This window comes from Penicillium expansum (assembly GCF_000769745.1).
Source record: "Penicillium expansum strain MD-8 chromosome Unknown contig126, whole genome shotgun sequence".
Taxonomy (NCBI): domain Eukaryota; kingdom Fungi; phylum Ascomycota; class Eurotiomycetes; order Eurotiales; family Aspergillaceae; genus Penicillium; species Penicillium expansum.
Window position 1 is genome coordinate 111,800 of NW_015971383.1, and position 24,730 is coordinate 136,529.

At 45.6% G+C, this 24,730-nt stretch overlaps 8 protein-coding genes across 8 annotated transcripts; 6 read left to right on the top strand and 2 right to left on the bottom strand.

Moving 5' to 3' along the window:
- Positions 1–431: 431 nt before the first annotated feature.
- PEX2_038260 (Pyridoxal phosphate-dependent transferase, major region, subdomain 2) lies at positions 432–1,929 on the top strand (the record flags this gene model as incomplete). Its single annotated transcript, XM_016741101.1, has 4 exons — positions 432–759; positions 892–1,187; positions 1,252–1,446; positions 1,501–1,929. 4 exons carry the CDS (start codon positions 432–434, stop codon positions 1,927–1,929), a joined length of 1,248 nt encoding a protein of 415 aa, XP_016596806.1.
- An 844-nt stretch (positions 1,930–2,773) lies between these two features.
- PEX2_038270 (uncharacterized protein) lies at positions 2,774–4,141 on the bottom strand (the record flags this gene model as incomplete). The annotated part of the gene is made up of 3 exons (XM_016741102.1): positions 2,774–2,943; positions 3,007–3,778; positions 3,854–4,141. 3 exons carry the CDS (start codon positions 4,139–4,141, stop codon positions 2,774–2,776), a joined length of 1,230 nt encoding a protein of 409 aa, XP_016596807.1.
- Positions 4,142–5,525: 1,384 nt separating this feature from the next.
- PEX2_038280 (DUF3176 domain-containing protein) lies at positions 5,526–7,289 on the top strand (the record flags this gene model as incomplete). The annotated part of the gene is made up of 2 exons (XM_016741103.1): positions 5,526–6,138; positions 6,199–7,289. The coding sequence occupies 2 exons, from the start codon at positions 5,526–5,528 to the stop codon at positions 7,287–7,289; spliced, it is 1,704 nt and encodes a 567-aa protein (XP_016596808.1).
- A 2,586-nt stretch (positions 7,290–9,875) lies between these two features.
- Positions 9,876–10,444, top strand: PEX2_038290 (uncharacterized protein; the record flags this gene model as incomplete). The annotated part of the gene is made up of 3 exons (XM_016741104.1): positions 9,876–10,001; positions 10,052–10,219; positions 10,322–10,444. The coding sequence occupies 3 exons, from the start codon at positions 9,876–9,878 to the stop codon at positions 10,442–10,444; spliced, it is 417 nt and encodes a 138-aa protein (XP_016596809.1).
- An 839-nt stretch (positions 10,445–11,283) lies between these two features.
- On the bottom strand, positions 11,284–11,725 carry PEX2_038300 (TMEM14 family protein; the record flags this gene model as incomplete). The annotated part of the gene is made up of 3 exons (XM_016741105.1): positions 11,284–11,480; positions 11,543–11,635; positions 11,689–11,725. 3 exons carry the CDS (start codon positions 11,723–11,725, stop codon positions 11,284–11,286), a joined length of 327 nt encoding a protein of 108 aa, XP_016596810.1.
- Positions 11,726–12,795: 1,070 nt separating this feature from the next.
- On the top strand, positions 12,796–15,060 carry PEX2_038310 (uncharacterized protein; the record flags this gene model as incomplete). The annotated part of the gene is made up of 1 exon (XM_016741106.1): positions 12,796–15,060. The coding sequence occupies one exon, from the start codon at positions 12,796–12,798 to the stop codon at positions 15,058–15,060; it is 2,265 nt and encodes a 754-aa protein (XP_016596811.1).
- A 2,357-nt stretch (positions 15,061–17,417) lies between these two features.
- PEX2_038320 (NADH:flavin oxidoreductase/NADH oxidase family protein) lies at positions 17,418–18,813 on the top strand (the record flags this gene model as incomplete). Its single annotated transcript, XM_016741107.1, has 2 exons — positions 17,418–18,332; positions 18,388–18,813. The coding sequence occupies 2 exons, from the start codon at positions 17,418–17,420 to the stop codon at positions 18,811–18,813; spliced, it is 1,341 nt and encodes a 446-aa protein (XP_016596812.1).
- A 3,680-nt stretch (positions 18,814–22,493) lies between these two features.
- On the top strand, positions 22,494–24,553 carry PEX2_038330 (catalase; the record flags this gene model as incomplete). Its single annotated transcript, XM_016741108.1, has 11 exons — positions 22,494–22,527; positions 22,584–22,713; positions 22,770–22,793; positions 22,858–23,068; positions 23,121–23,213; positions 23,267–23,274; positions 23,324–23,447; positions 23,501–23,788; positions 23,838–23,922; positions 23,983–24,411; positions 24,468–24,553. The coding sequence occupies 11 exons, from the start codon at positions 22,494–22,496 to the stop codon at positions 24,551–24,553; spliced, it is 1,512 nt and encodes a 503-aa protein (XP_016596813.1).
- Positions 24,554–24,730: the final 177 nt, after the last annotated feature.

The window sequence follows — 24,730 nt, forward strand, 5'->3', positions numbered from 1 at the left end:
TCATTCTTAGTGGCATTTTTGCTAGAATCCTCCAGTGCAATGTTGTCAAGTTCAAGCCCTTCATCCACCTCATACACTTCCTGCGCAAAGCTTTCGTTCGGTAGCCGAGGCCCAGGATATTTACCTTTTTTTGAAAATATATAAAGTGCAAGCATGGCTACCGTCAGACCGACCGACACGATAGAGACGTAGTTCATATTATTCTTGGTCACCGGCATCTCGGTCATCTCGTGCAGGAGAGAAATATTGCCTTCCAACCGAGCGTCAACGGCGGCCTTTTCTAGCGTCTGTAATGGAAGTCAAAGTTTGGCTTTCAAGATAATGGAAAACCCCTTTGTTATAAAAGCATCCAAATTACCTTGGTATCGTGAAGCTCTTCTTAAGTCACACTGGAATTCTCTAGTGATCTCGCACTGCTTATCCTCTTTAAAATGACTACAGACGAGTTCGTTGCACGTTCCCATATCCTACACCGGGCCTTCTCTGAGAGGCCTGCAAAGGTAGTGGGTGGCGAGGGTATCAATCTTCTCTTGGAGGATGGTATGAAAGTGATCGATGCGAGCTGTGGCCCCTCGGTGTCCTGTCTAGGTCACACCCAGCCTGAGATTTTCGACGCTATCACGAATCACCTCAAAAACGACATCGCCTACGTCTACTCCGGCTCTCCCTACACAAACCGTGCGACCGAGAAACTTGCGGATATTCTCCTCTCTCAGAAGCCTGGCGGTTTATCTAAGGCAATTTTTGTCAATTCGGGTAGTGAGGCGACGGATGCGGCCCTCAAGCTAGCTATCCAGTACTGACACGAACGCGGCCAGCCTCAATGTACACACTTTATCTCTCGCAAGCAGAGTTACCACGGTAACACTATCGGTGCTTTATGTGTCTCAGGCCACGAATTGCGTAGAGAATTCTACAAGGATTTTATGTCATCTAATGTGTCCTTTGTCGATCCGTGCTACTCTTACCGCATGAAGTTGGAGACAGAATCAAACGAGGAGTTCGTGCAGCGATTAGCTCGGCATTTCGAGCAAGAAATAATACGTGTTGGCCCCGATCGCGTTGCGGGCTTCATCGCTGAGACCGTCAGTGGCACAACTCTCGGCTGTTTGCCCGCTGTACCTGGTTATTTCAGAGCTATCCGGGATATCTGCGACAAATATGAAATTCTGTTGATCTTGGACGAAGTATGGCCCTATGTACTCTTTAATCCAGGTGTTGATACCTTTCAAGTATTGACTATTTTTGCAGATCATTTGTGGCATGGGCAAAACGGGCACTATGCACGCTTGGGAGCAGGAGGATATACGCGGTCCTGATATTCAGACCATCGGTAAGGCCCTCGGTGCAGGCTTCGTCCCTCTTTCGGGAATTTTACTCCACCAGAAGATATTCGATGCGTTGTCTGTAGGCTCAGGTGGTCTCGCGCATGGTCACACATTCCAGGTATGGTATTGTTGAATACACAGTTGGTTTTCGAGACTAAAATCACTGTTATAGGCTCACCCCCTCGCGTGCGCTGCTGCCGTCGCAGTCCAGAAGATCATCAAGCGAGATAATTTGATTGAGCGAGTGGCGGAGATGGGCCATAAGTTCGAAGCACTTCTCCGTCAAGATATCGGCCCTCTCCCAATCGTTGGTGATATCCGTGGCCGGGGTCTATTCTGGGCCATCGAATTTGTGCTCGACAAGAACGCAAAGTCTGCCTTCCCGCCCAAAGACACATTTTGTGGCAATGTTGTCAAGACCGCTCTCAATATGGGGTTGAATATTCTCGGAAATTTAGGCCACACTGGTGAATATCAGGTTGATCATGTCCTTGTCTGTCCGGCCTACACTACGACAGACGCGGAGCTTGCAATTATCGTTTCGCTTCTTAAAGTTGCAGTTTTGAAGGCAAGTGAGCCATTTTTTATGGGAGCAACCTAGAGAATGCACCAATCGCAAGCTCGGTCTGAACGTTGTTGATATTTCAGTTCTCGAGATTTGAATATGGGTAGCTGTTCTCTTATTACAGCAAACTTAGACAACATGGAGAAACTGATTGCCAATTTCCAATCATTCTTCCTAGCGGTACCATACCTTATTCCATGTAAAGTCCTGATACACTGACCTTCTTTCAAAACATGTTGACTATAATGGGAGCTGGGTAGGGACTTGGAAGTTTGACCTGATAACTCGATGTTGAACTCATCAAAACCATCGTGTAATCAACCGGATGGAATTCCTTCGACGGACGTGCTAGTTTGGAATTCCATGATGAAGATCCTATATTCTAGAAGAATCATAAGAATTTTGGTACCAGCATGGATTACCCAGCTTTTGCACAAAAGGAGCCAAGTTTCAATAGTCTCCTGTTCAGGGGTGGGCCTGTAAGCCAGGACGCAGCCATCATAACGCAGTTCCACCCCTGTACAGAAATGGCAAATAAATATAGCAATGCATGGCATATGATATGTGACTTGTTTTGCATTAAGCTTAGAACCCAAGTCCGCTAGCGAGCTCCTAAAATTGACTATATAACCCCTACGAATTGTACATATTATATCCATTTAACACTAACATTAAAGTCTAGATAGAAGCAAATATATCTTGAAGCCACCGTGTGATCATTTGGTGAGAAAGGCCATAGAATTGATACAATCCCTATACTCCTCAAGTGTTTTTAGTCAAGGGCCTGTCATGTTTGTTGGCCCTCTCAATAATTATAGCTTCGTTTAGCTGTAGGTGGGTACTCGGGGTAAAAGATCATAACACATGCAACATAATTTGCTTAGCTACTAGTAACATCGACCACCCTTCCATCTCCACTCTGGTCTTTTATTTCGTGTTCCGGGTTGGAACTGGGCGTAGCTCGGTCTTCCTGCAAAGCTTTTGGAGAGAAGAAAATGCTGATGGTCTGATTCAAGCGATTCCATCTTTCGGACTTCCGTTGGGCCAAATCTGTAACAAATTGCACGTGTTAGCTTGACCAAATAGCACTAATAAGTAAGAAGAGGGACTCACCATTCAAAATATAGATTAATTCTACCGGGATCGGCGCCCAGATTGTCAATGCAGCAATCTGCCCGAACCCCCACTGATCATCCTCAAATTGGTCTCTCGCCAAACTTCGCAGATGCCTTCGTTGTCGCCACATCATCGTTAGGCCAACCACCATGCCCGCGGTCAAGAGTCCAATCAACATGACCCAAAACAGCATCAATAGTCTAAACATCGACTTCTGTAACTTGTCTGTTTGGAATTTCTCCTTCAGGGACTGTAACCAGAACGCAATAGTACCCGCGACGGTAAAAATAGCGACAGTCCATGATGGATACGGGATAGGGTTTATGACGCTATAGTCTGTTGAGCTGTGTGCGCAGCCATCAGAGGCAAGTCTCCAGTTTGCCCTACTGTCGTTGCCTAGGTGGCTCAAGCCTAGGGCGACCACCACGAGAACAAACACTATGAAATAAAGTAGCACTCGCGCAGCCCAGCGTGAAATTGGTTGCGCAACAACCAGGCAGAAGAAGGTCACAAGGATGCTGTTAACTTGTAGGAACGCCATCGCCTGCATCTCGGCGATCTCAAAGGTGGATGGGTTCTGTGATAAGTTTGCGAGCGTAGCTAGAGCGGAGGAGCCGACGAAGAAACCATTCGAGGAGAAGAAATTCGATTGGATGTCTCTAAGGTCTCTGATAAAGTGGCTAGCTGGCGCCAGGGTGAGGTAGATTATACGGAAAACAGGACCGATGAGAATAGTGAGTCCGGTTTGTATGCTGTATGCATACATCATCTGAATTACAAGGAGGAACAATCAATCAGCTACGTTGGTGGTGAAAATGGAGAAATCCTATGTTTGCGAACTTACGCCGATCCCAGAAAGATCGGGGTTTCCCACCCCGTATGTGAGCAGGCATAGATTCTGGCAGTTCTGGACCTCCACGGTAATATTTAGACCGTTATTTTTGGTGTAGTCGAAGAACTCGTTCATCGTATCAAAGTCACATGTCCTTTCCTTCTCCAAAACGGACGTTCCTATGGGTGTAGCTGAAGTTGCGCTCGAGATTTTGGATGGGGTCATTCCCTGTGGTAGTGCTGCAGCACCATGTAAAAATAATAGGGTGTAGGCCACGATGTAGTGCAGAAGGAATAGCATGGTCGCTTCTGGAGAATGTGAGAACTATACAGTGAAAAGAGAACCTCAAATGTGACCTTTTTGAGGGGACTTCATCATTATCCATACACGGGCACCCTTTCTGTTGAAATGCTCAGCCTCAACGGCCAGCAAAAGCGGCTTACCGCATCCATGCCAAGAAGCCCGGTAGACAAGTTAAGAACACAAAAAGCAAACAGGAGTCTATCTGACGCTTATCGGGACCCTGAATGGCGTCAGCACTGCTTACCTAGTCACCCTCCATAATGTAATCTGGATTAGGATAGTCCAAAGCATGAAGATTAAGAAGGAATAGTGTAAATGGATTTTATCCAATAATAAGATCAGGACTGAGCTTGGACAAAGCGGCCCGGCCCCTCTAGGCCTCGCTTACCAGTGTTTACCTAACTATATCCAAGTAGTTAACTATAGCGCCAATTTTGAGTTTAGTTAAGTTAACCCATGTGCATACTAATGCAGGTCTGATTGTTACTCAGCCAGCCGTACCTCCAGGGCTTTATCTTCCGCATCCTTCAGGGGCTGTGCATGACATGACCCTAGACCCTTTCAAAAGTGATACTTTTGTGCCTGAGCACCCGAAGCACACCAAAGCTCAGCCAATTTCAACTTCAGTTTCTAATACCGTAATTATTACACTGAGAGATCATTTATGGAACGCGAATTAACAGGAGGGGTGCCATCTATTATCGCCCATAAAGAGCTTTCTTTGCTTCGATCACCCGCGAAATGAAGGCCCGACTTGGCAGATGCATTTTCGACCCAACTCACTGGCATCAGAAATGTCAGAGTGAACCTCTCAGATAATCCTGGCGAAACCATTTGGACCCTTTCAAGGGTAAATATACCGTCGCTGATAGGTTGACCTAGCGATGCCCAGCAATGCCAACTCTAACGTTGTGGGGGCTGGGTGGGGGAATACGAGAACTGACAGGAAGTATTTTCCCAGGCTTGTCTTCAGCCGCAATCGTGATCGCAGTTCTCGTTTTCCACCTGATTTTCGCGGCCTGTGTTGTGGGCTCGAAAGTCGTTATCACCAATTGGAGGTGGAGTGCCTCTACCCCCGTAGGAATACGAGTAGCCTAGTCCTTGGCATTTCGAGGTTTCCTTTTTTTAAAAGACCACTATGAAGAAATTTACGAGTTCCAGCAGGTCCCCACGAAAGGAAAATCTACGGAAGTTTTCATTACAATTCCCCGTCAAAATACCCAAAGGCCTGAAAGGTGAATTTTTGTCAAAGCCAAAAGTTAGGCATAAATCAAACTATTCACCATTGCACTCCCAAGTTAGTCACATTGTCTCGTATTCATGTTGACTGTCTCGCTCAAAGGCAATCCCAATCACAGATCAATAGCCACAGGCTGTCACCATGGCCGGAGTTGACAGTGACCCGAAAGCTCACCAATATGAGCCTGCTCGGATTTCCGAAGTAGACTCCGAGCCACAACCTCCGGCCACGACTGAATATAAGCGCCATCCAGTGTACTCCCCCAGAGAATGGCTCTTGGAATCGATAAGCTCGATCCTGGCCCTGGGGCTCCTCATTGGCATCGCCATTATCTTCTGGTATATGAACAACAAGCCTCTCTCTGCCTGGCGCGGCGGCATCTCTCTCAACGCGACAGTTTCTATCCTGACAACTGCATGCACCACGGCGTTGATGCACGGAGTTAGCACATTCATCGGACAATCTAAATGGCTTCATTTTAAGAACGGGCCTCGTAAGCTTGCTGACTTTGAAACATTTGACGGAGCGAGTCGCGGTGTTTGGGGGTCCATTCTGCTACTTACCACAGTCAAGTGGAATATAGCCACCATCGGCGCATTTATCACCATCTTGCGTCTTTCTTTCTCGCCATTTGCACAACAGGTGGTTCTGATCGACCAGCGAGACGTCATCTCTTCTACAGAAACCGCCACCTTCGGATATGCGCACGATTACACCCTGAGTGCACAGAATAATCTTTTCAACTCTGTTATCCGTAAGCATCGACACTCCAAACAATCAAAGCAACAAGTGCAGCTAACATACTATTTATTAGAGAGCATCCCGCAGGATCCCGATATGCAGTCCGCCATCTTCCAGGGCTTATATGGCGTCAACCGCACAGAACCTTTCATCTGTCCCGGGAGATGCCGATGGACCGAATCATACATATCACTTGGGTTTAAGGCCCAATGCAGGAACGTCACCGAGGAAACATTGCAAGCGGCAACCTGCTCGGGTGGTGAATATGGGCTACAGCGGTGCAACATGACAACACCCGGTGGGGTTAACGTTGCAACTCGCTATTGGGCTACCGATTTGGCGACAGCATACTACATGAATGCATCCTCACTCCTAATTATCAATCCATCAAAACCTGGATTGCCAGAAACCTTTCCCGAAATCTCCCGATTTGCAATCTATAGATCCACCCCAGACGGCAATTTCATAATGCGCGACATCAACATCACAGACTGCTCGCTCTTTCTCACCGCCTACGAGTACACAGGTGCTCAGGCCAACGGCAGTGATTTCTCCTTTGCCTCGAGGCGGGAGGTCGATTTCGGCATGAAGAATCCCTGGGGGATCACGTCCAATATAAGTAAAGGCCTCTTCCAGCACGTGTACACCAACGAGTCAACGAGTGGCGATATCCATATTCCTGCGCTTAGAATAAGTTATGCCAGTCTTTCCGCGCTGGTGAATTTCTTCCAGTCCACGACAATGGCCACCGAGTGGGTAGAAGGAAACTTTGCTAATACGAACCTCGGTGTTGCCGCTACTCTATCCGGGGACGTGGACCTTGGCGACCGCTTCAACAAAATGGCGACCGCAATGACGGACTATCTGCGGTATGGCCCAAATACCCAACCTGCAAATGGAGAGACGCTTCAGAGGGAGCCATTTGTTTTCATCCGCTGGGGGTACTTTGTTGTTCCGATTGTGACTGAGGGGTTCGCAATTTTGTTCGCCATCTTAAGTATTTTCAGCAATCGCCAGAGCCGCCGTGTCCCTCTGTGGAAGTCTTCGACCCTTGCTGTGCTGGCTTGCCAGCATGAGGAGCGGCTTGGGCTCCTGCATACTAAGGGCAAGGACATTAATGAGATTCAGGACGACGCTAAGAAGGCGGAGGTAGTGCTGCAATAGTTTTGAGCTTGAGGTGGTGGATAAGTTATGAGAAGACCAATTATGATAGACAACCTAGTTCAATAATATAGTGCGTTAAGGGTAACCTGGCTAGTTACATGTCAGGACCCCAGTTGAGAGCCTTCGGGCCTTGGGGCGTAGCGGCCTAAGGACGATTTCAATGTGACTATGTAGGTAACATAATTTAACTACCGACAAAACACATAGTAAATGTGATATATTAGAACTTGGTTGAAAAACCAAGTTAATTTGTCATAATTAACATGCAATTGGTTCCAGTTCAACGCTAAACCCTAATTGATTCTACGCATACAAAGATCCCTCGGTCGCTTAAACCTGCAGAGCTCCTACGGAATCGAGATTAGCGGCAACGATACAGTTTGACACCCCTATCATACACTCTACCATACAAAACTCGAGTATCTCGAGGTTTGGGCCTATATTCCAGTTTAAACTGCTTTTAGTTAAGGGGATCTTAAAGAATTTAGTACTTAGTACTAACATATCTTATTAAACTAATTCTTTATGATTCTATATCATATTTCTCGTTGTAAAGTATATACTAACTAGAAAGGAAGATAGGATTTATAGGGGTGGAGATAAAGCTATAAATAAAGCTTTATCCCTAGGTAATTAAGAAGATTAGATAGTTTTTAATTTATTTTTTATACTACAAAGTATTCCTTTGTAAAAGATTTAAATCCCAGTTATTATATGCTGTTTAGTGTACTATTCCTATAGTATATTATTTAACAAACTTGATATCTTAACAATGGTAGTCTATATAGGTGTTTGATTGTATTTTTGTGCTTTTGATGTGATATATATTTCCGAGGTTCACGCAACATAATGCTCACTAGTATGGTAATGCAGTGGTTGAATTTTTTGGAAATTAGTACATAGCGTTAAAATCTCTTATCAATAGCTATCTAGTGGTAAAAAAAATCAAACAACAACATGGTTGTTGAGATATAATGTTGGAAGATATCGCACTACTGTGTCTTAGTAGTGAATTGTTACCAAGGTCATCTTAAGGCTCCTAGGCCCCGAGGCATGAAGGCACTAAGGCTCTTAACTGGAGCTTTGACAGTTTATCTTGGGCTACAATGTAGGAGGAGCAAATTGCCTGCCATTCTAGGAGAAAACTGAGGGTTTGATGCCTGAGGCATCAGTCGCGGCCTAAGGCCACCACGACAGTTTATAATGCGGAAATGAATGTAAAGAGAGGAGGGTGTGTTGTGATAGTACTATGTAGTGTATAATATTGGGGGTAAATTAATACTGTTTCGACAGCCAGGGGGAGATTATAGGGATGGAGTTCCGTATACAAAGGTTACAGGTCTCGTTCTCGGAAAATAATGCGATTGGCCAGTTCTATATAAGCTTTGAAAAGTCCACGGGTCCACGGATGCATACCTATGCACCCGTACCTAGTCATTATGTCCGCATAAATTGTTAAAATTGTGGGTGTTTGTCATTTTTAGTTAGAGGATGCATATCATTGATCTAGAGCATACATTGTGATTGTTGTACAGCCATATTTCTGTCGCTTTAACTCAAATAGAGTTTAAACAACTAGTGCCTATAGCCCAGCACTTCAGCCACGTGTCTAGTCGTCTCCATACAACATACAATACTTGTGGTTCAACTAAGACACAGGAAATCTCCAATTAATATCTAGTATGGCGCCACGATGTTGAAAAGTGGAGGTTTACAAGCGTTTTCCCTTCTGGGCAAGGGAAAGGGGACGCCCGGTTGTCTGAAGGATCCACACCTCCGTCGATCAATTTATTGCATTTTGCATGGTCGTTTCGTCAGACTTCCGCTCCATGCATCCTGGAGAAACAGCCATTTTATAAAACCGATTGGTATTCCCATAATTATGAAGATGAGAAACTAAATGGAAAACAAGAATGCATGAGATACGGCACCTGTGGTAATGTAAGTGCATAAGCTGAGAACCCAAAAAGATCATACTATCTGCGTTATCTCAACACCTTGGTCAAATGTCTCATTTTAGTCAATGGTTAGGTTCATTAGTTGTGACCTGATTCCTTTCTAGTGGAGCTGTTTTACATCTCTCAACAGAGTGGATCACCGGGCCGTTATTGCTTATCTATGAAGAAGAAGCAAGCCAAGGAAGCCAAGAAGCCCGTTCGGCTTCAAGTAGGCGGGACAGACTGTTACCGTGATCTATAAAAATTGCCTAAAGATAGAAACATGTTAGCCAAAGTTCCAACTGTCAATAAGGAACCAAAGTCTCACAATGGCACTGGCATTCATCGAGGCCCAAAATTTGGTACCTTCTCAAATTAAATTTCCGGGTGAAACCTTCGTTCTCGTACCTAACTGATCTGCCTGAATTTACCTTATTTAATCAAGTTCACGCTAGCTTATTTTAATTTAGGTGGCATCCTTTGTCGGAGAGATCTCGGAGAAATGCTAACTGCTATCCGTATACTCCGTACAGCAGTATAGACCCTGTGAGTGATAAATAGAGCAAGAAAGCCCCAGCATACTCCTCGAAAATATCAACCATCACCTCCAAACATCGTTCATATCTTCAACCAACCCTCAACTTCCAAAATGAAGGTCTTCACTCTATTCATGATGCTTTCCACTGCTGGACTTAGCTTGGCAGCTACCTGCAAGGGCTCGAGACAGTGCGAATGTCTGTTCCCCGATCGCTCGCACTGCTGTCTCTACGGATCCGTATGTTTTTCGATGATTTTGGTCGGCCTGGGAACTAAAATAGGTTACAGAACGAAGAGACCGGCGATGACTACGATTGCACAAAACTGTGTGCGGGCGCTAGCCGAATTCTCCAAGGCAACGAGGATACTCCAGTCAAGTGCAATGCGGGCGGTTCTTTCGCCTGTGCCTCAATCTTCACTGCGCAGACTCGCACTCCTTGCTACAACAACGGCGAGGTATTTTGTCCCAAGATATACCCGCGAAATCAATTTCTGACATTCCTCAAGTGATCTGTTTAGGTGGCATAGGATTTCGATGATGTGAGTGTTCTTTAATAGCCAAAGGCTAGTGACACGAACTCGGGATTTGTGATGGAGGAGGACAAGATGGCGTGGATGGGAACTGCGCCGTTGCAATCCCTGCTACATGCACCACTTGGAAGAGTGGCTCCGAGTATTTAAACCGCAATAAGCTGCCATGTGGTTAGGCTTTATAAACAATAGTATTCGACCATATAATCCATCCTATCTTGTAGGTGTGTTTTAGTCCTACTTAGATACTCATCATAACATCGGGGAGAGCCCCTAGCGCGGGGATAACTAATCTCACAGGGAGACCTCGGATAATCCGAGGAGGCGCGGCGCTAATAGCTAGCCCCGGGCTATACAACATAGAAGAATGACGCGTTTGAATGTAGAGCAAACGCCGGAAGCGCACTAACTTCTACTTGGGAAGTCTTAATGACACTAGCCGTGGAGAAAGGAACTATAGCTCCTACTTATGGTATAGCAGCGATGTAGAGATAAAACATCATGAAAATTCGGCCAATTTGGTCATTCAAAATTGAGAAAAATGGATTCCTTACTATGAGGTAGAAAAGTGGGATCACTTGCTTCTTGCCGCACGCAAAACAAGGCTAAGGTAACCAATAGAAATTAATTATACACTGTATTACTTTCTCAAGGAGCGAGACGCATCTTTTGGCTATGACATCTTAGAGACTTTACTCCCGAGCTAGCAAAAGCACAGCCGCAACATGGTCAAATTATTTCGTGCGCTTCGGTTCTTGATGAAATTTGCAGGAAAGCCCCAGAGAGTTGATAGGGGAGAAACGAGGGAGCTATTGAAAACAGGAACGCCGGATGTATCTGAATCAGCAATGGAATTCTCATCTTTTTATACATTCAGCACATTGGAACAAACAGCCATTTTTGTATACAACACCTGCTAGATAAAGTATTACCACTTTACTGAACCCATTTATGCTATTGATGGAGGGATACCTATGAAATAGTGCAATCTAGACTCCGAAGCGGAACTCCCGAACCTTCTTCTGATAGTAGAAAGATGCCAACAACCCAGTAATACCGAGAGCCAGAGGCATAGCAGCTCTAGCCTTTGTCTTAATGATCCTAGGGATTGCAGAGCCCAGAAGGAGGATGCTGTTTCCCAAGGCGAGCTCAGTGCCGTAGTCCTTGTTCTCCTTGATCAGATACCCTGGCAATATGGTGAGTTTGGGAACATTTGAGCACACCCAAAATGAGGACGTTGAAACTTACCGGAGTAGGCATATGATACGCCGAGTCCAACACCGGCAATCAGGGAAGGCGCGGATCGGGTTCGCAGGAACCCAACGGTACCTCCAATAGGCACTGGTTTTGGTCAGAAACATTGAGCGACTTGTGTCATTGGGCCCATGACTTACGAAGAGCGGCAAGGGTAAAGGAAGGATGTTCAGCCATGATAATCGTTAAGCAGTTGAAATCGAGGGTCTGAAGCTTCAGAATTTAGAAAGCTGTCAACAGCCAGGGGGGCGCAGCCCGGGGCGACCCGGGGCCGAGCTCCGATGAGTCAGCGGGGCTCAGGGTCTCGGGGTCGGGGCCATAGAAAGCCGAGCACCGAGCTACAACATATGTTGTATTTAGAGACTGACAGAAATCAAGGTGTACAGCAAGGTATGGTATAGATGACGGATATGTATGGCTCTAACTAAAATGACAAAATCCCCCATTTCTGACTATTTGTGCGGACATCAATGACTAAGCTTAATATGCACTTTTGTATGGTGGTAGCCGCAGCCGTAGCGGTCTATGAATTTTCTGAGGGTTTCATCTCACCATGTATTGTAACATAGTTTTCGATAGTGACAAAGCCATCGCATGATAGGAGAATCATTTCAAAAACAAAATGACAGCCATTTTGTATATCATTCTCCGTGAAGATGTTCATTCAGAATTTATGGAGTTACCACCTGATCATATACCACATTCACTGTTCATTCTTACATACTCGTCATGACATCGTATAATTTATACTGTGATTCAGCTGGGTCAGTACGGTTGTGCAACAAAGGGTCATGTCATATATGTATTCTAACCCCCTATCTATTTTCGTTCTATTATTCTCTCTCACACGTAAAACAATACGTACGACCATAGGGTATGGGAGACAGGGCTTCCCGTCCGCTCAGCCGTACTTAGCCCATACACCGACAGATCGGTAGTTGGGCCAAAATCACTGCCAGGAGATACATCATACTACCCCGAACAGGGTTAGATCACCGTGCCAACAGCCTGTCAGCCTCGCCTTATTTGGGCGCCTTTTACCACGCACACAATGTTACCCCTCATTCCACTACATAGTTCCGTCTTTGTTGCTCACTACAGTCGTGACTTTCGCTTTAGCAGAACGAATGACTATAACGAACTCTAGTGGTCGCCTTGCTTCTTCGTCTATTGTCTTTTAAAAGCCGCCCGAGAATCTTACGGATCCGGTCTCTCAACATTCAGTATATCTAGTTGGGTTTGCAGCAATGTCCCTATCGTTTGCCCAGCAAGGGTCGCTAGATTGGGCTGCCCTTGGACGGATGCAGTTCTCGGCATCAATTGCTTTGCTTTCACGCCTTTCTTCAGCAGGCATCGAGCCTCTTACTGTGGCATTTGGCCAAGCCATGTGTAGCAGAGTTTGTATTGGTGCCCACGGTGAGAAGGTTCTTATGGAAAGCCTCAATAACCTAAAGGCGTTCTCGAGCTTTGGTGACTTAATTTGGTTTGGAGTGGGAGTCCGCCACGTCCTACGGGATATTGTTCAGAGTTCTGAAGGTGCTTCCCTAGTCGCTCTGTGTGCGGCCATGAGTGAGACATTTTCCATTCAGACTTCTGCCCTTATTCTATATGAAATGTCGAAATTGGTCAGAGCATCGAGAGACCTATCCCCCTCACTTGCTCAGTGGGAAGCCTTTGTCAAAGCATCCTCCTGCATTTTCTCGGAAACAACATTCAGCCTCAATGTTCAGACCCTCCTAGGACTAGCTGGTCACTCAAATACCAAGGTACAAGATTGGTATCATCAGGGACATCCACAAGATTTGGCCGAAATTCTCCTCGTTTTGGGTCAAATCACCAGAGGAGAAATCGAGAGAATCACTGTTCGAGGGGGCCCTACATGCTGCTGGCTTGCAGTGTATTCCAGTTTCATCCTTGGACTCCGAGTGGAAGTAAATTCTAACATGGCACCCCTGATGAAGAACTACGATGAGCGAACTGTGGATTCTCAATTGTGTCTCAATCTCGTGGATGACACTGAGACTTCCCGAGCTCTCGATCATGTTGCAACATCATTCGTTGTCCGAGACGGACATGATTTCATCCAACAAATCTTCAACGGCTACGGTAAAGACATGCCAGAAACCACCAACGTCCCCTTTCTTGGCGGCAGCCTTTCTTGGGACAGCTTATTCTATGATTGCTTTGGGCAGGATGTCACTGCACTGCTGAATCAGCTGTATTCTCCACATGAAAATACCAAGCATGAAACTTTCGTGGCGCCATTTCGGAAACTTTACACCTTAGGAATTTTGCTATATACAACTCATCTGGATGAAATCAGCCGCTTCCAATCCATCCCAGCATATATCCTTTTTGTGACCGATAAGCTAGCAGAACTGCGTCCTTTCTATATTCTTTCAAGACAAACGATGACGCAAGACGGCAGAAGGACTTTGACTGATATAGCCAGTGAATATGAGGAGACCGCGAAGAACCTTAAGGCCTTGTGCGAGTGCTTTGACTGCAGAGCAGCTTCAACCTCTTTCAATCTCCATTCCTCCAACTACAGAAAGTTTTGCTGGCTTTCCGTCGCGGAGACTATGTTAGTGTTGACTTATCTTGTTGGCCGCTGCGAGTTCAAGTCTGAAATACGACCTAAAATGCTCGGTATGATGTTGTTTTACCAAACTATCAATGAGAGGCGCAATCATGGTCCCAAACTGAATGCAGACATGCTTCTCTCACATCTTACCATGGAAGGTTTTCAATCCAGCCCAAGCTTTTTGTTCAGCAGCATTATGACATTGTTCACTGGTTCTCCAAGTCGAATCCTTTTCAGTGTTGATTACCCATCAGCTCATTCCAACGGCGGTCTATATTGCTATTTGAATAGCTTGTCAGACCTATCCTTAGACTATGCGGCAAACTCAAAACTCTGTGTTGGCTCAGGCAGCATCGAATATCGCTCCAGAGTACATGATTGGATTTTTGACAAAAGAGCTTCGACGGATAGGGTCGACCTGAATTATCCACCCCAGCGGTTTACGAAAACTCGTGACTTATCCGTTCTAAATACTGATACCTCCTCATCATCTCTTCTCCTGGAAGGAGTGGTCGAGGATGACTTTCATCTTGTATTTTACTATCGGCTATCTTCCACCACCGGAAAGCGGTTCATTTCTCCTGCATCCTTCGTCAATCGTTGCTTGCAACCAATGACGGCTTTGAAAGCTCGGTCAATGCTCTCAAATCTGCCTAAGTCACAGTGGGAACCCATTTTGAATGATAGCGTGCATATCGTCGCCCACGGTGAAGGTAAACTTCTGGTCCACGAAGCAGGGCTTATTCTGCGGCCACATAAGGATAATACATTGGGCCAGTGCATAGCCCTTTCGTGGTACCCTGGGCAGTCAGCCTTAGTCACCAATGATTCTGAGTTGGATGCGTTTATAGGATGGTATGCGAAGGAAGCAAAACAAAACATTGCGAAGGGTGCGGCTCCGCCCCCTTATTTTGTGATATCTGGATGACTACAAATATTCTTCTACATAGTTCTCGAGAAATGGGTTGCAAGGACTACGTTAAATGCTGCTAATTTCGATGACTGCATATGCAGCACAGGCGTGGAGTACGAAGACTTATAGGACTCAGGGTTCAAACCCCCTTTTGTAGGTGGTTTGGTGCCTGAATGCCTGACTTTAGAACGGCAGAAAAATTCAGATACCTGAATTATCACCTGCACCTGTTACACCTGGCTTAATAATCAAAGTATGTAGTGGACCTGTCCACGGGTGGACACTGATTCAAGCTTTTGATCCCATACAAATCCCGGTATTCTCCATTTTTCGGGGTGGTTTACAAGTGTTCAAAATGGAGCTTTTGGCTAATACATCTCCATATTCCTAGGGGATTTTGCAAGTCCAAAAATAATGCTCTTCCCACCATACAAAAATACGCAGATCTCTCGATTTGTCATTTTTAATATATATCAAGCGCTCAATAAAATGAAGATAGATTCATTTGTATGGGGCCAAAAGCTTCATTTTTGACAGCTGGAGGATTAATAAATTTACCTTACACTGTATAGAGCGGTGTAAAAAGCGGTGCTAAATAAAGCATTCAGGCATCAATTCCCACCTACAAAAGGGGGTTTGAACCTTGAGTCCTATAAGTCTTCGTACGTGGAGGGAAGATGCCTCTGTGAATAGCTAGGTTAGCAGATATGTTAGTATCATACGTTCAATATGGTATGAATACTCACTCGTCGACATGCACCGCGACGAACATCTACATCGAATCTTCGACTGTTCGGTGCTACACATTGAAGTTTTTTTCCTCGCCTCCATGAGAGCAAGGATCATCGGAGTCGAACCATGGCGACCACTACTAAGCCCTCGAAGACTGCTAACTCATCTACCATCGGATGGATTGCAGCCATACCTATCGAACGTGCTGCGGCCACTGCACTCCTCGATGAGCGTCACGACAAGCCGAGAGACTTTGTCCAGAATTGAAATGACAAAAATTGTTATACATGGGGCAAGATCAACTAGCATAATGTTGTGACTCCCTCGCTTCCCGCAGGAGTGTATGGGACAGCATCACCTGCGACAACAGCTTCAAAACTGCGTTCATCCCCACCTCAGATTAGGAATGGTGGAGTCGTTTGCGCGCTCAGAAAACAGTGCCTCGATTTCTTTTAAAAAATCGTAAAGAAGAAGATGTTGAGTCTAGCATCAAATGGTGGCTACATGAAGATAGTATGCATTCGATTCGACAAGATCCTGTGAACAAAGATATTCGTGCTTACGTCCATACGCGGGTCCAGTGAACATGGTTTTGAGACATGGCAGTCAAATCCATCCGTGGAAAATGAAATCGAGTCTCAACTTATGGAAAAGGCCGATGGGATGTAAGAGTGCTTTGTGAAACTCCGTACATGTAGAGTAAAAGAAGCTATCTATAAAGCTCGAGACTGCTAGTGTTGAGAGCAAACCAGGGACATCGCCTCATCCTCAATAATAACGCAGAACAAAGAGTTTACCGCACACGTCACGTTCTCGAACCTCCTGTTTTCATATCGCGGATCAGGCCTTAGCTCCACCGGAGGATCAACCGAGCTAACCGCGACGACAACTAGTGACTTAGACGAATGTGCACCCGTCGGGTCAACTTTATTTTATCCTCAGAATCAGTCGCGTAGGAAGAGGAAAATATATCCTCTTAGGGAACCCACATGACAATATTCTGTTCTCTGGATTAAATACGTTCAACGTGTCCCCACATAGCATAAAATTTTGAACAATACCACGGTAGGTATAAATTGAAGGACGTGGGTTATCAATGCATTTCTCCCTTGTAGCCCTGGGCATATTTGATATCTACAGTGCGGTTCCGGGGCGAAGTATTATATCTAGTTCAACGTTATATATCATAAGCTAAATTTTTCTATGTTTTCTTCGGCTTGCTGCAACAGCTATAGCCTATGACGCTATTTATGTCTGCAGATTCAACAACTTTCTAAAAAAAGGGGGTTGACATGACACTTTAGTGACCAGATGGCAGTCTATAGCAAGAATCATCAACTGAGATTGTAAAAATTAAAGGGGTGCGTCGTATGCTCCCAGTGGAGCCGAGGTACAAAATGCACAACCAACCAGAATAACCAACTATTTCGGTGGATATGCCCCGCCATTCCCATTCTTCAGTCAGTGGACACTCACCGAAGTCTCAACAGCTTATAAATCAATATCCCCTGACGAATGTGGTTAGAGTCCTCCGGCATGAGATTTAGCTTGCATATAAGACCCGGCACCCTAGTTCATCTGCAAAGTCCCAATTGTTGATTATAACTGATTTAAAGAGAGATCTCATAAATCTACACAACATGTCTTCAACCCCACGCTTCCAATGTGCGGATGTCGATCCCAACCCGCTGGCCCAGCCTCTCCCATTTTCCTTTTCAAGACGCTCAGCACCTAATCGATTCCTAAAGGGTGCAATGAGCGAGCGTCTTGCCTCTTTCTCTCTCGCCGATATTGAATCACGTGGCATACCTTCCCTGGAGCTGATCCACGCCTACAAGATCTGGGGAGAGTCAAGCATTGGCATCAACCTCACTGGCAATGTCATGATCGATGCCGATCACCTCGAGGCAGCCGGCAACCCCGTCATCCCGCGAAACGCAGAGTTTTCAGGCCTCCGCTTTGACAGATTCCGTGAACTCGCCACGGCTGGCAAGGCAAAGGGATCCCTCATTATTGCTCAGGTCGGACACCCGGGTCGCCAGACTCCCGGAGATATCCAGCCTAACCCTATCAGTGCCAGCGATGTTCAACTCACGTCTAGCTCCCTAGGGAGAGAATTTGGAAAGCCTCGTGCTGCCAGTGAAGAGGATATTGCGAACGTTATCGATGGCTTTGCGCATGCGGCTGAGTACCTTGAGAAAGCTGGCTTCGATGGTATCGAGCTGCACGGTGCCCATGGTTATCTCCTCAGCCAATTCTTGTCTCCCACAACGAATCTGAGAACTGATAAATATGGCGGTGACTTGAAGAATCGTATGAGGTTGATTTTGGAGGTCAGAGATGAGATTGCCAAGAGGGTGAGCGATACCTTTATTGTCGGTATCAAAGTCAACAGTGTGGAGTTCCAGGAGAAGGGATTCCAACCAGAAGAGGCTAGAGAATTGTGCAAGGCCCTTGAAGAGCATAAATTTGACTTTGTTGAGCTTTCTGGTGGCACTTATGAGAAATGGGTGCAAGTTGATGCCCAGCGCCAGTCGACTGTCGCGCGTGAAGCAGTAAGTCAACTCGATGAAACTATCCGTCAACCTGCTAATTCTTGATTTTCATTAGTTTTTCTTGGAATTTGCCAAGGCTGTCGTGCCTGGCTTATCCAAGACGAAGACCTATGTGACTGGAGGATTCAAGACTGTCGAGGGTATGCTTGGTGCTCTGGACACCGTCGACGGTGTCGGTCTCGGACGGCCCCTGTGTCAGGAACCCAACTTCTGCGCTCAGATCTTGTCTGGACAGATTAAGGGAGCTATGCTCCAGAAGCTGGACTTGGAACAATTCAGTGTCACCGCCGGTGCGGCCGGCCTTCAGATCAAACAGATGGGGCAGAACCTTCAGCCCATCGATCTGTCCGTACAGAGAAATGTGGCCAAACTTTTCGGCAGCTTGTTGAAGTGGAAGGCAGAACAGGAGAAGAACGCTGAGGCATATGAATTCCCTGCTCTGGATGACTATTCTTTGGCATATGATGCCACTGTATTCTAGATGGTGTCGAGAACAATTTTGTATACACTTTCAATAAGATAAATCTAGATTTCGGTATGCTGCTGATGTCTTTTTATGATCTCCCCATCTACTACCTTGTATCTCAACACCTATACAAAAGGTACTTAGTCATAGTATGACACATACATAGAAAAGTCTCTTGCACCAAGTACCCTTTGTTTTTACCGCCTTCATATACACCTAAAAGACATCAGAAGGCTGTAAACGCGGCTGATCTAACAAAGCAAAAAGGAAAAAAAACATACAACAGTGAGGATTCGCTGGTGGTCACCCACCCAACTACTAACTCACCGGCGTGTGGCTTAAGTACGGCTGAGCGGACGGGAAGCCCTGTTTTCCACACCCTATGGTCGTATGTATCATGTTACGCGCAGGAGGAGGTAATAGAGTGCATAATGTTGAGTGACTGCGTGGTCAAGGTGTTTTGCGGTCATGTCGTGGAGGAAAGCCGAACGGGTCAAAAAGCTGGCCCGTTTTCAACGGGGTATTCAAGCATCAACTTCCCCACCTAAATGTAGGCATTGCCGACAATCAATGAATATATTTGTACCGGACAAAACACCATATACAACTCATTTCTCACAATATGCACTTGCTCACAAGGTACAATTTCTTGCCAACTATAATATGTCAGCTAGAACTCGGCCTAGTACCATACATTACATACCCAGATGGATGTACTGGACCCAAACCTAAGTTGAGGAGTCACAGGCAAGCCGGGAGTAAAAATTCCGTAACACTGGAACCCCCTTTTCCCACCCCCAACATTTTTTATCAACTTGAGGCTGAGTCCCGTATAAATTCCATTTCTAGAAACCTCTCATTGTGCCCGGTTTCAGATTTCTTGGAGCCCCATGGGCATGACAAGCTTTCCCCAATTGTCAAATGAAATGCTTCATCTGGTGGCTAAATCTCTTTCCAGCCAGGAAGACATCTCTGGTACCAAACAACTGGACGCTAAAATACCCCCTGGTCTCGGGCTTCTAAATATACTCATAGTCGCCTCGTTTGACCATGGCTGTCTTTTAGGGCCAGCCATACTGGTCGGCATGAAAGCCCAGAACCTGCAAAGGGCTTCTGATCTCTTCGATATCTTTATTGCCAACTTTGTCCAACTGCCCCAATGAAAACGACTTGTTATGTACTCATATACATATGATCACTTGAACGGGTTATCAATACATTATCCCATTTAACAATATGCAAATGTGCATTAAAATCACATTAATCCTTCATAGCTCTGACCTCAGCTTCCAACTCCTTGTGCTCTTTACAATACTCTTTGAGGGCTTCGTCATCCTTCTACAGGTAGTCTTCTTAGGATTTTGGTCTATCTTTGTTTTTAGACACTTCGTCCTTCTTTTCATTGTGAGAATTATCTTCCTTTTCGTGGTTGTGATGGTGTTCGAAGATCCTCTTGACGAAGGATTCCTTGTGTGGAGTATGTTGCTGACCATCTTTAGGGTTCTTTTTAGATTCTAGCAAGTCCAAAACTGACCAGGTGGCAAACCTTCAGGCATGATAGTGGTTGTCGGAAAGTAGATTGGTCAAGCGGGTGATAGATCTTGGAGGAATGGTTATGACCGAACCGAACGTCCTTCACTTAAATATCTGGGCTGGACAACCGAGCTGCGGGTAACCCGATCCCAATCATTCCCGTTGCGTGCAAGGCTTTTAACCTGGGGACATGCTCGTATTGCCCGACCTTGGTAGAACTAACTAGCTGCCGACTTATACCCAAACTTACTCGAGACACGATAATATTCCCAGGCACTAATATCTCCATCACCAAGCGATGGGGCGATGCACGTTCCATTTGAATTATACAGAGTTATCGACACTGATGCGTTCATTTCGATACTTTCAAGTTATATTCACGACTTTGATAGCCACCTACTATAACCTGTTATACCTCCAAGACAGGCGGGACACAGTACACCACATAGGTGACCATCTCATGATTTTCGTTACTGGTGACTCGTGCAATTGCATTACGATAATTCACCTCAAAAGCTGTTATAAATCGTACCCTGAATCGGATATTTACCAGATCTGCCTTTCTTGCTCCCTAGTACAGAAATAACAGCGGTAAACACCAACCCCTGCCTTGACTCTTGTGTGCTGCTTCTCCTGGCCGAACTCCGACTGAAGGGCGGTTGTGAATGATAGCTTCACAAAAGATATGACGATAAAACCTAAACAGCCGCAACAAATTACTACAATACAGTTGCCATATTTGAGCTCTAAAGTTTGCATAATAAATTGCACAACCCTCAATGATCTATGTACAAGTCGATTCTTTATTACAATAATAACCTGATATTGAGTATATTTAGAAATATATACAAAGGCTTTGAAGGTGTTCCTCGTCGTCTAAGATATTCATACAACTCAAGAAACCCGTCGTTTTATCTTAAAATACCTAATAGAATCCTCACATCCAACCTTCGTATGTGTCTCCTTCTGCGGAGATTTTGGTGGTGATGACCATGATGTTGAAAGATCTTTTCCACGGCATTTTCGTGTTGCGGGGGTGGGGGTTGGGATTCTATATTTTATCAATTGCGAGGATTATTTATCATAGCCCGGGGCCGAACAAAACGTTGAGGTTGAGACATTATGTTCTTTCGACAATGGACATGATGTCAACACTTTTGATGGACGGGCCAGATCCGCTGTGCGCATCAGAACATTACCCGATGAGGCAGTTTCCCCACGTTGACTTTTAAAGTTCCACCGGCTGGAAGGAGGGCAGGGCATTCTTCTTGTCGGTTTCATTGGGTTGGAAAGTTAGATCGTTATCGATCCATAGCTATCCATGGATGTACTCAATTTATTTCCGAGCAGCCTTTTGTCAATGAAACATTTCAACCAGTCTAGTAAATCCGGGCCTACCCGCCTTGCAACGGGAGAGTCCCGAGAGCCAGCATTCATCCACGAGTCTCTACTAAGCCGTCACTTTCAACTACCACACTAGATAATGCACAATAGGAGCTTCCTTATTTAGATTTTTGGAGCTATGTAAGAATAGATACAAGGTCTGTGCAAGGTGGCGCACATTGGTATCTTGTTTACTGCTCGCCCATTTTGGAGACCGTAATTGCCCAATCATCTTCCTTGTATAATATTGTTTCGAGATACGACCATCTCGGCATTCTAATTGGCTTATCGCTGTAATTATTACGCGTAACATCGAATTGACGCAGAGGAAGAACGAGCGTCGGTAGTCCGAAACTTGGTGGGGCGATTGAAACTCAGCTCTTTTACATTATATTCCGTATCTGGCTCAAATCATGGTGCAGATTGAGTTTTGACCGATCATCGACTGTGGTGCCGCTGAGATGTGACTTCAGTCATGGCAGTGGTGGGCCGTCACGCGATTGTACGCTTGCTTTAATATATTGGCGTTGGGTAATAAACTGTGCAAGCGTCCTAAAAACTGACCAATATACGTGGATTCGTTCCAGCTTATACCCTCTGGACAGGCCGCATTAGTTGGGTCGTCAGGATGACGGAATTGACTAGCTGGAAAGTGAGCTCAAAATAGACGCAGCTAGCTCTGCGAGCTGGGTGTATATATAAATCGAACCAAGAACACTAAACTGTATCGCAAAGGTCCCAAAGCCATTTCCACAAGAAGTGTAGCTGCAGGACTCATCATGTCCGCTGACAAATACTATACTCTTGCCGAAGGTCAGTTATTTTAAACAGTTTTATGGCACTTGAACGTTTTTAATTGAGAAAACAAGGTTGCCCCTTCGCAAGCAATAGCACTGCGGTGCTTATGCGCAACAGAGAAGGTGGGGGTCTTGGTCTACTGCAGGACACCCAGCTCATCGAGACCCTCGCGCATTTCTCTCGTGAGAGGATTCCAGAGCGGTAATAGTGATAAATCGTGAATAAATTTCTTTTAGCTAACAATATGATTGTTCCAGCGTCGTTCATGCCAAGGCAGTTGGGTAAGTTACCTACATAAATCAATTCTGGACAAGTGAGCTAAAGTGTACAACTATCCATCCAAAGGGCATACGGAGAGTTCGAAGCCACTGCCGACTGCTCCGACCTGACATCCGCCAGCTTTCTCAACAAGATTGGCAAGAAGACTCCTGTTCTCCTTCGCGTCTCTACCGTTGGACCAGAATCAGGCTCTGCTGATACTTCGCGGGATGTCCATGGCTGGGGGATGAAGCTCTATACTGATGAAGGAAACCAAGACTGGGTCTTCAACAACACCGTAAGCAAGTCATTGACACACACGAACAGACTTCCGCTTATACAAAGCGAAGCCAGTATTCTTCATTCGGGATCCAATCAAGTTCCCCTCCATGAATCGTTCTCACAAGAGACACCCACAGACTCACCTTCCTGATGCAAATATGGTATGTGTCAATTCCTAAGCTCAACACATGTAATGGGCTAACTAAAGTTTTAGTTTTGGGAGTAAGTGGAGCCATGAAACGTTTGGCGAAGCATAACTGATAAGGCCTAGCTTCCATGTGGGCAATCCGGAAGGAATCCACCAGCTCTTGGTTCTCTTTAGTGATCGTGGAACTCCTCGATCAGTCCGCTATTTAAACTCCTACAGTGGACACACTTACAAGTTTACCAAGGAGGTAAGGGACTATATCATAATATTGCATATAATTAGCTCACGGTTATAAAACAGGACGGTTCATTCAAATATATCAAGATCCAAATGAAGACCCAACAGGGAATCAAGAATTTCACCCAAGAAGAGGCAACCAAAATTGCCGGCGAGGACCCGGATTACATGATTCGAGATATGTTCGAGGCTATCGAGAGAAAAGACTACCCATCTTGGGATGTTTTTGTCCAAGTAATGGATCCCTCCGAGGCCGAGAGCTATCGCTGGAATATCTTTGATATGACCAAAGTCTGGCCACACAAGGACTTTCCATTGAGGAAGATCGGCAAGATGACCCTGAATCGTAACGTTCGTTATATGATACCCTTGGCTTGTTTCGGCAGACTGACCATTTTAGCCCGGAAATTATTTTACCGACATTGAGCAGGCGTCCTTCTCTCCATCTACTATGGTACCTGGGTTTGCCGCTTCTGCTGATCCCGGTTAGTCATATACCTACGGCGTCATCTGCTACCTAAAAAACTCATTTCCGTCTTGTCTAGTCCTCCAAGCGCGCTTATTTGCTTATCCTGACGCAGCTCGCTACCGCCTTGGCGTCAACTACCAGCAACTTCCAACTAACGCAGCTAAGGTCCCGGTATACTGTCCTTTCCAGAGAGATGGAAAAATGAGATTTGACGATAACTACGGTGGTGATCCAAACTACGTGAATTCCTCTCTCCAGCCGACAAAATTCTACCCCGAGGTCAAAGGAGTCAACCCTGAGTCGTTGAGCTTGCACACTGAGCACGAGAAGTGGGTTGGTGAAGTCGCAGCCTATAGCAGCCGCATTAAGGACGACGATTTCGTCCAGCCTTCTGCTTTGTGGGATGTCATTGGCCGTGATCCGGGCCACCAGGAAAGAACCATTGACAACCTTGCTGGAAGTATCAGTGGGGTCAAGTCGCCGAGGCTTCGTAATGAAGTATATAGTTCGTCCACGCTTTCGTTCAATATTGTGAAACTGATTCCACTGACCCATATGCAGCACTCTTTAGCAGAGTTAATCAGGACCTTGGGAATAAGGTCAAACAGGCGACCGAGGCAGCTATCAAGGACCGAAGCGTTTCATGAGGGCTCTCTGTATTATCTAGTCGAGTATCATTATTCAAATAGTTTCCTTCTTTGCGACCAAATTGATAGCAATGTTACCATCTATCAACTAGCGATTGGCACTGGTAAGCCTTCGTCGCCAAAATATAATATACGAATACGACTTTCGGAGGGATTTAGATAATGTCCTGCGCGAGT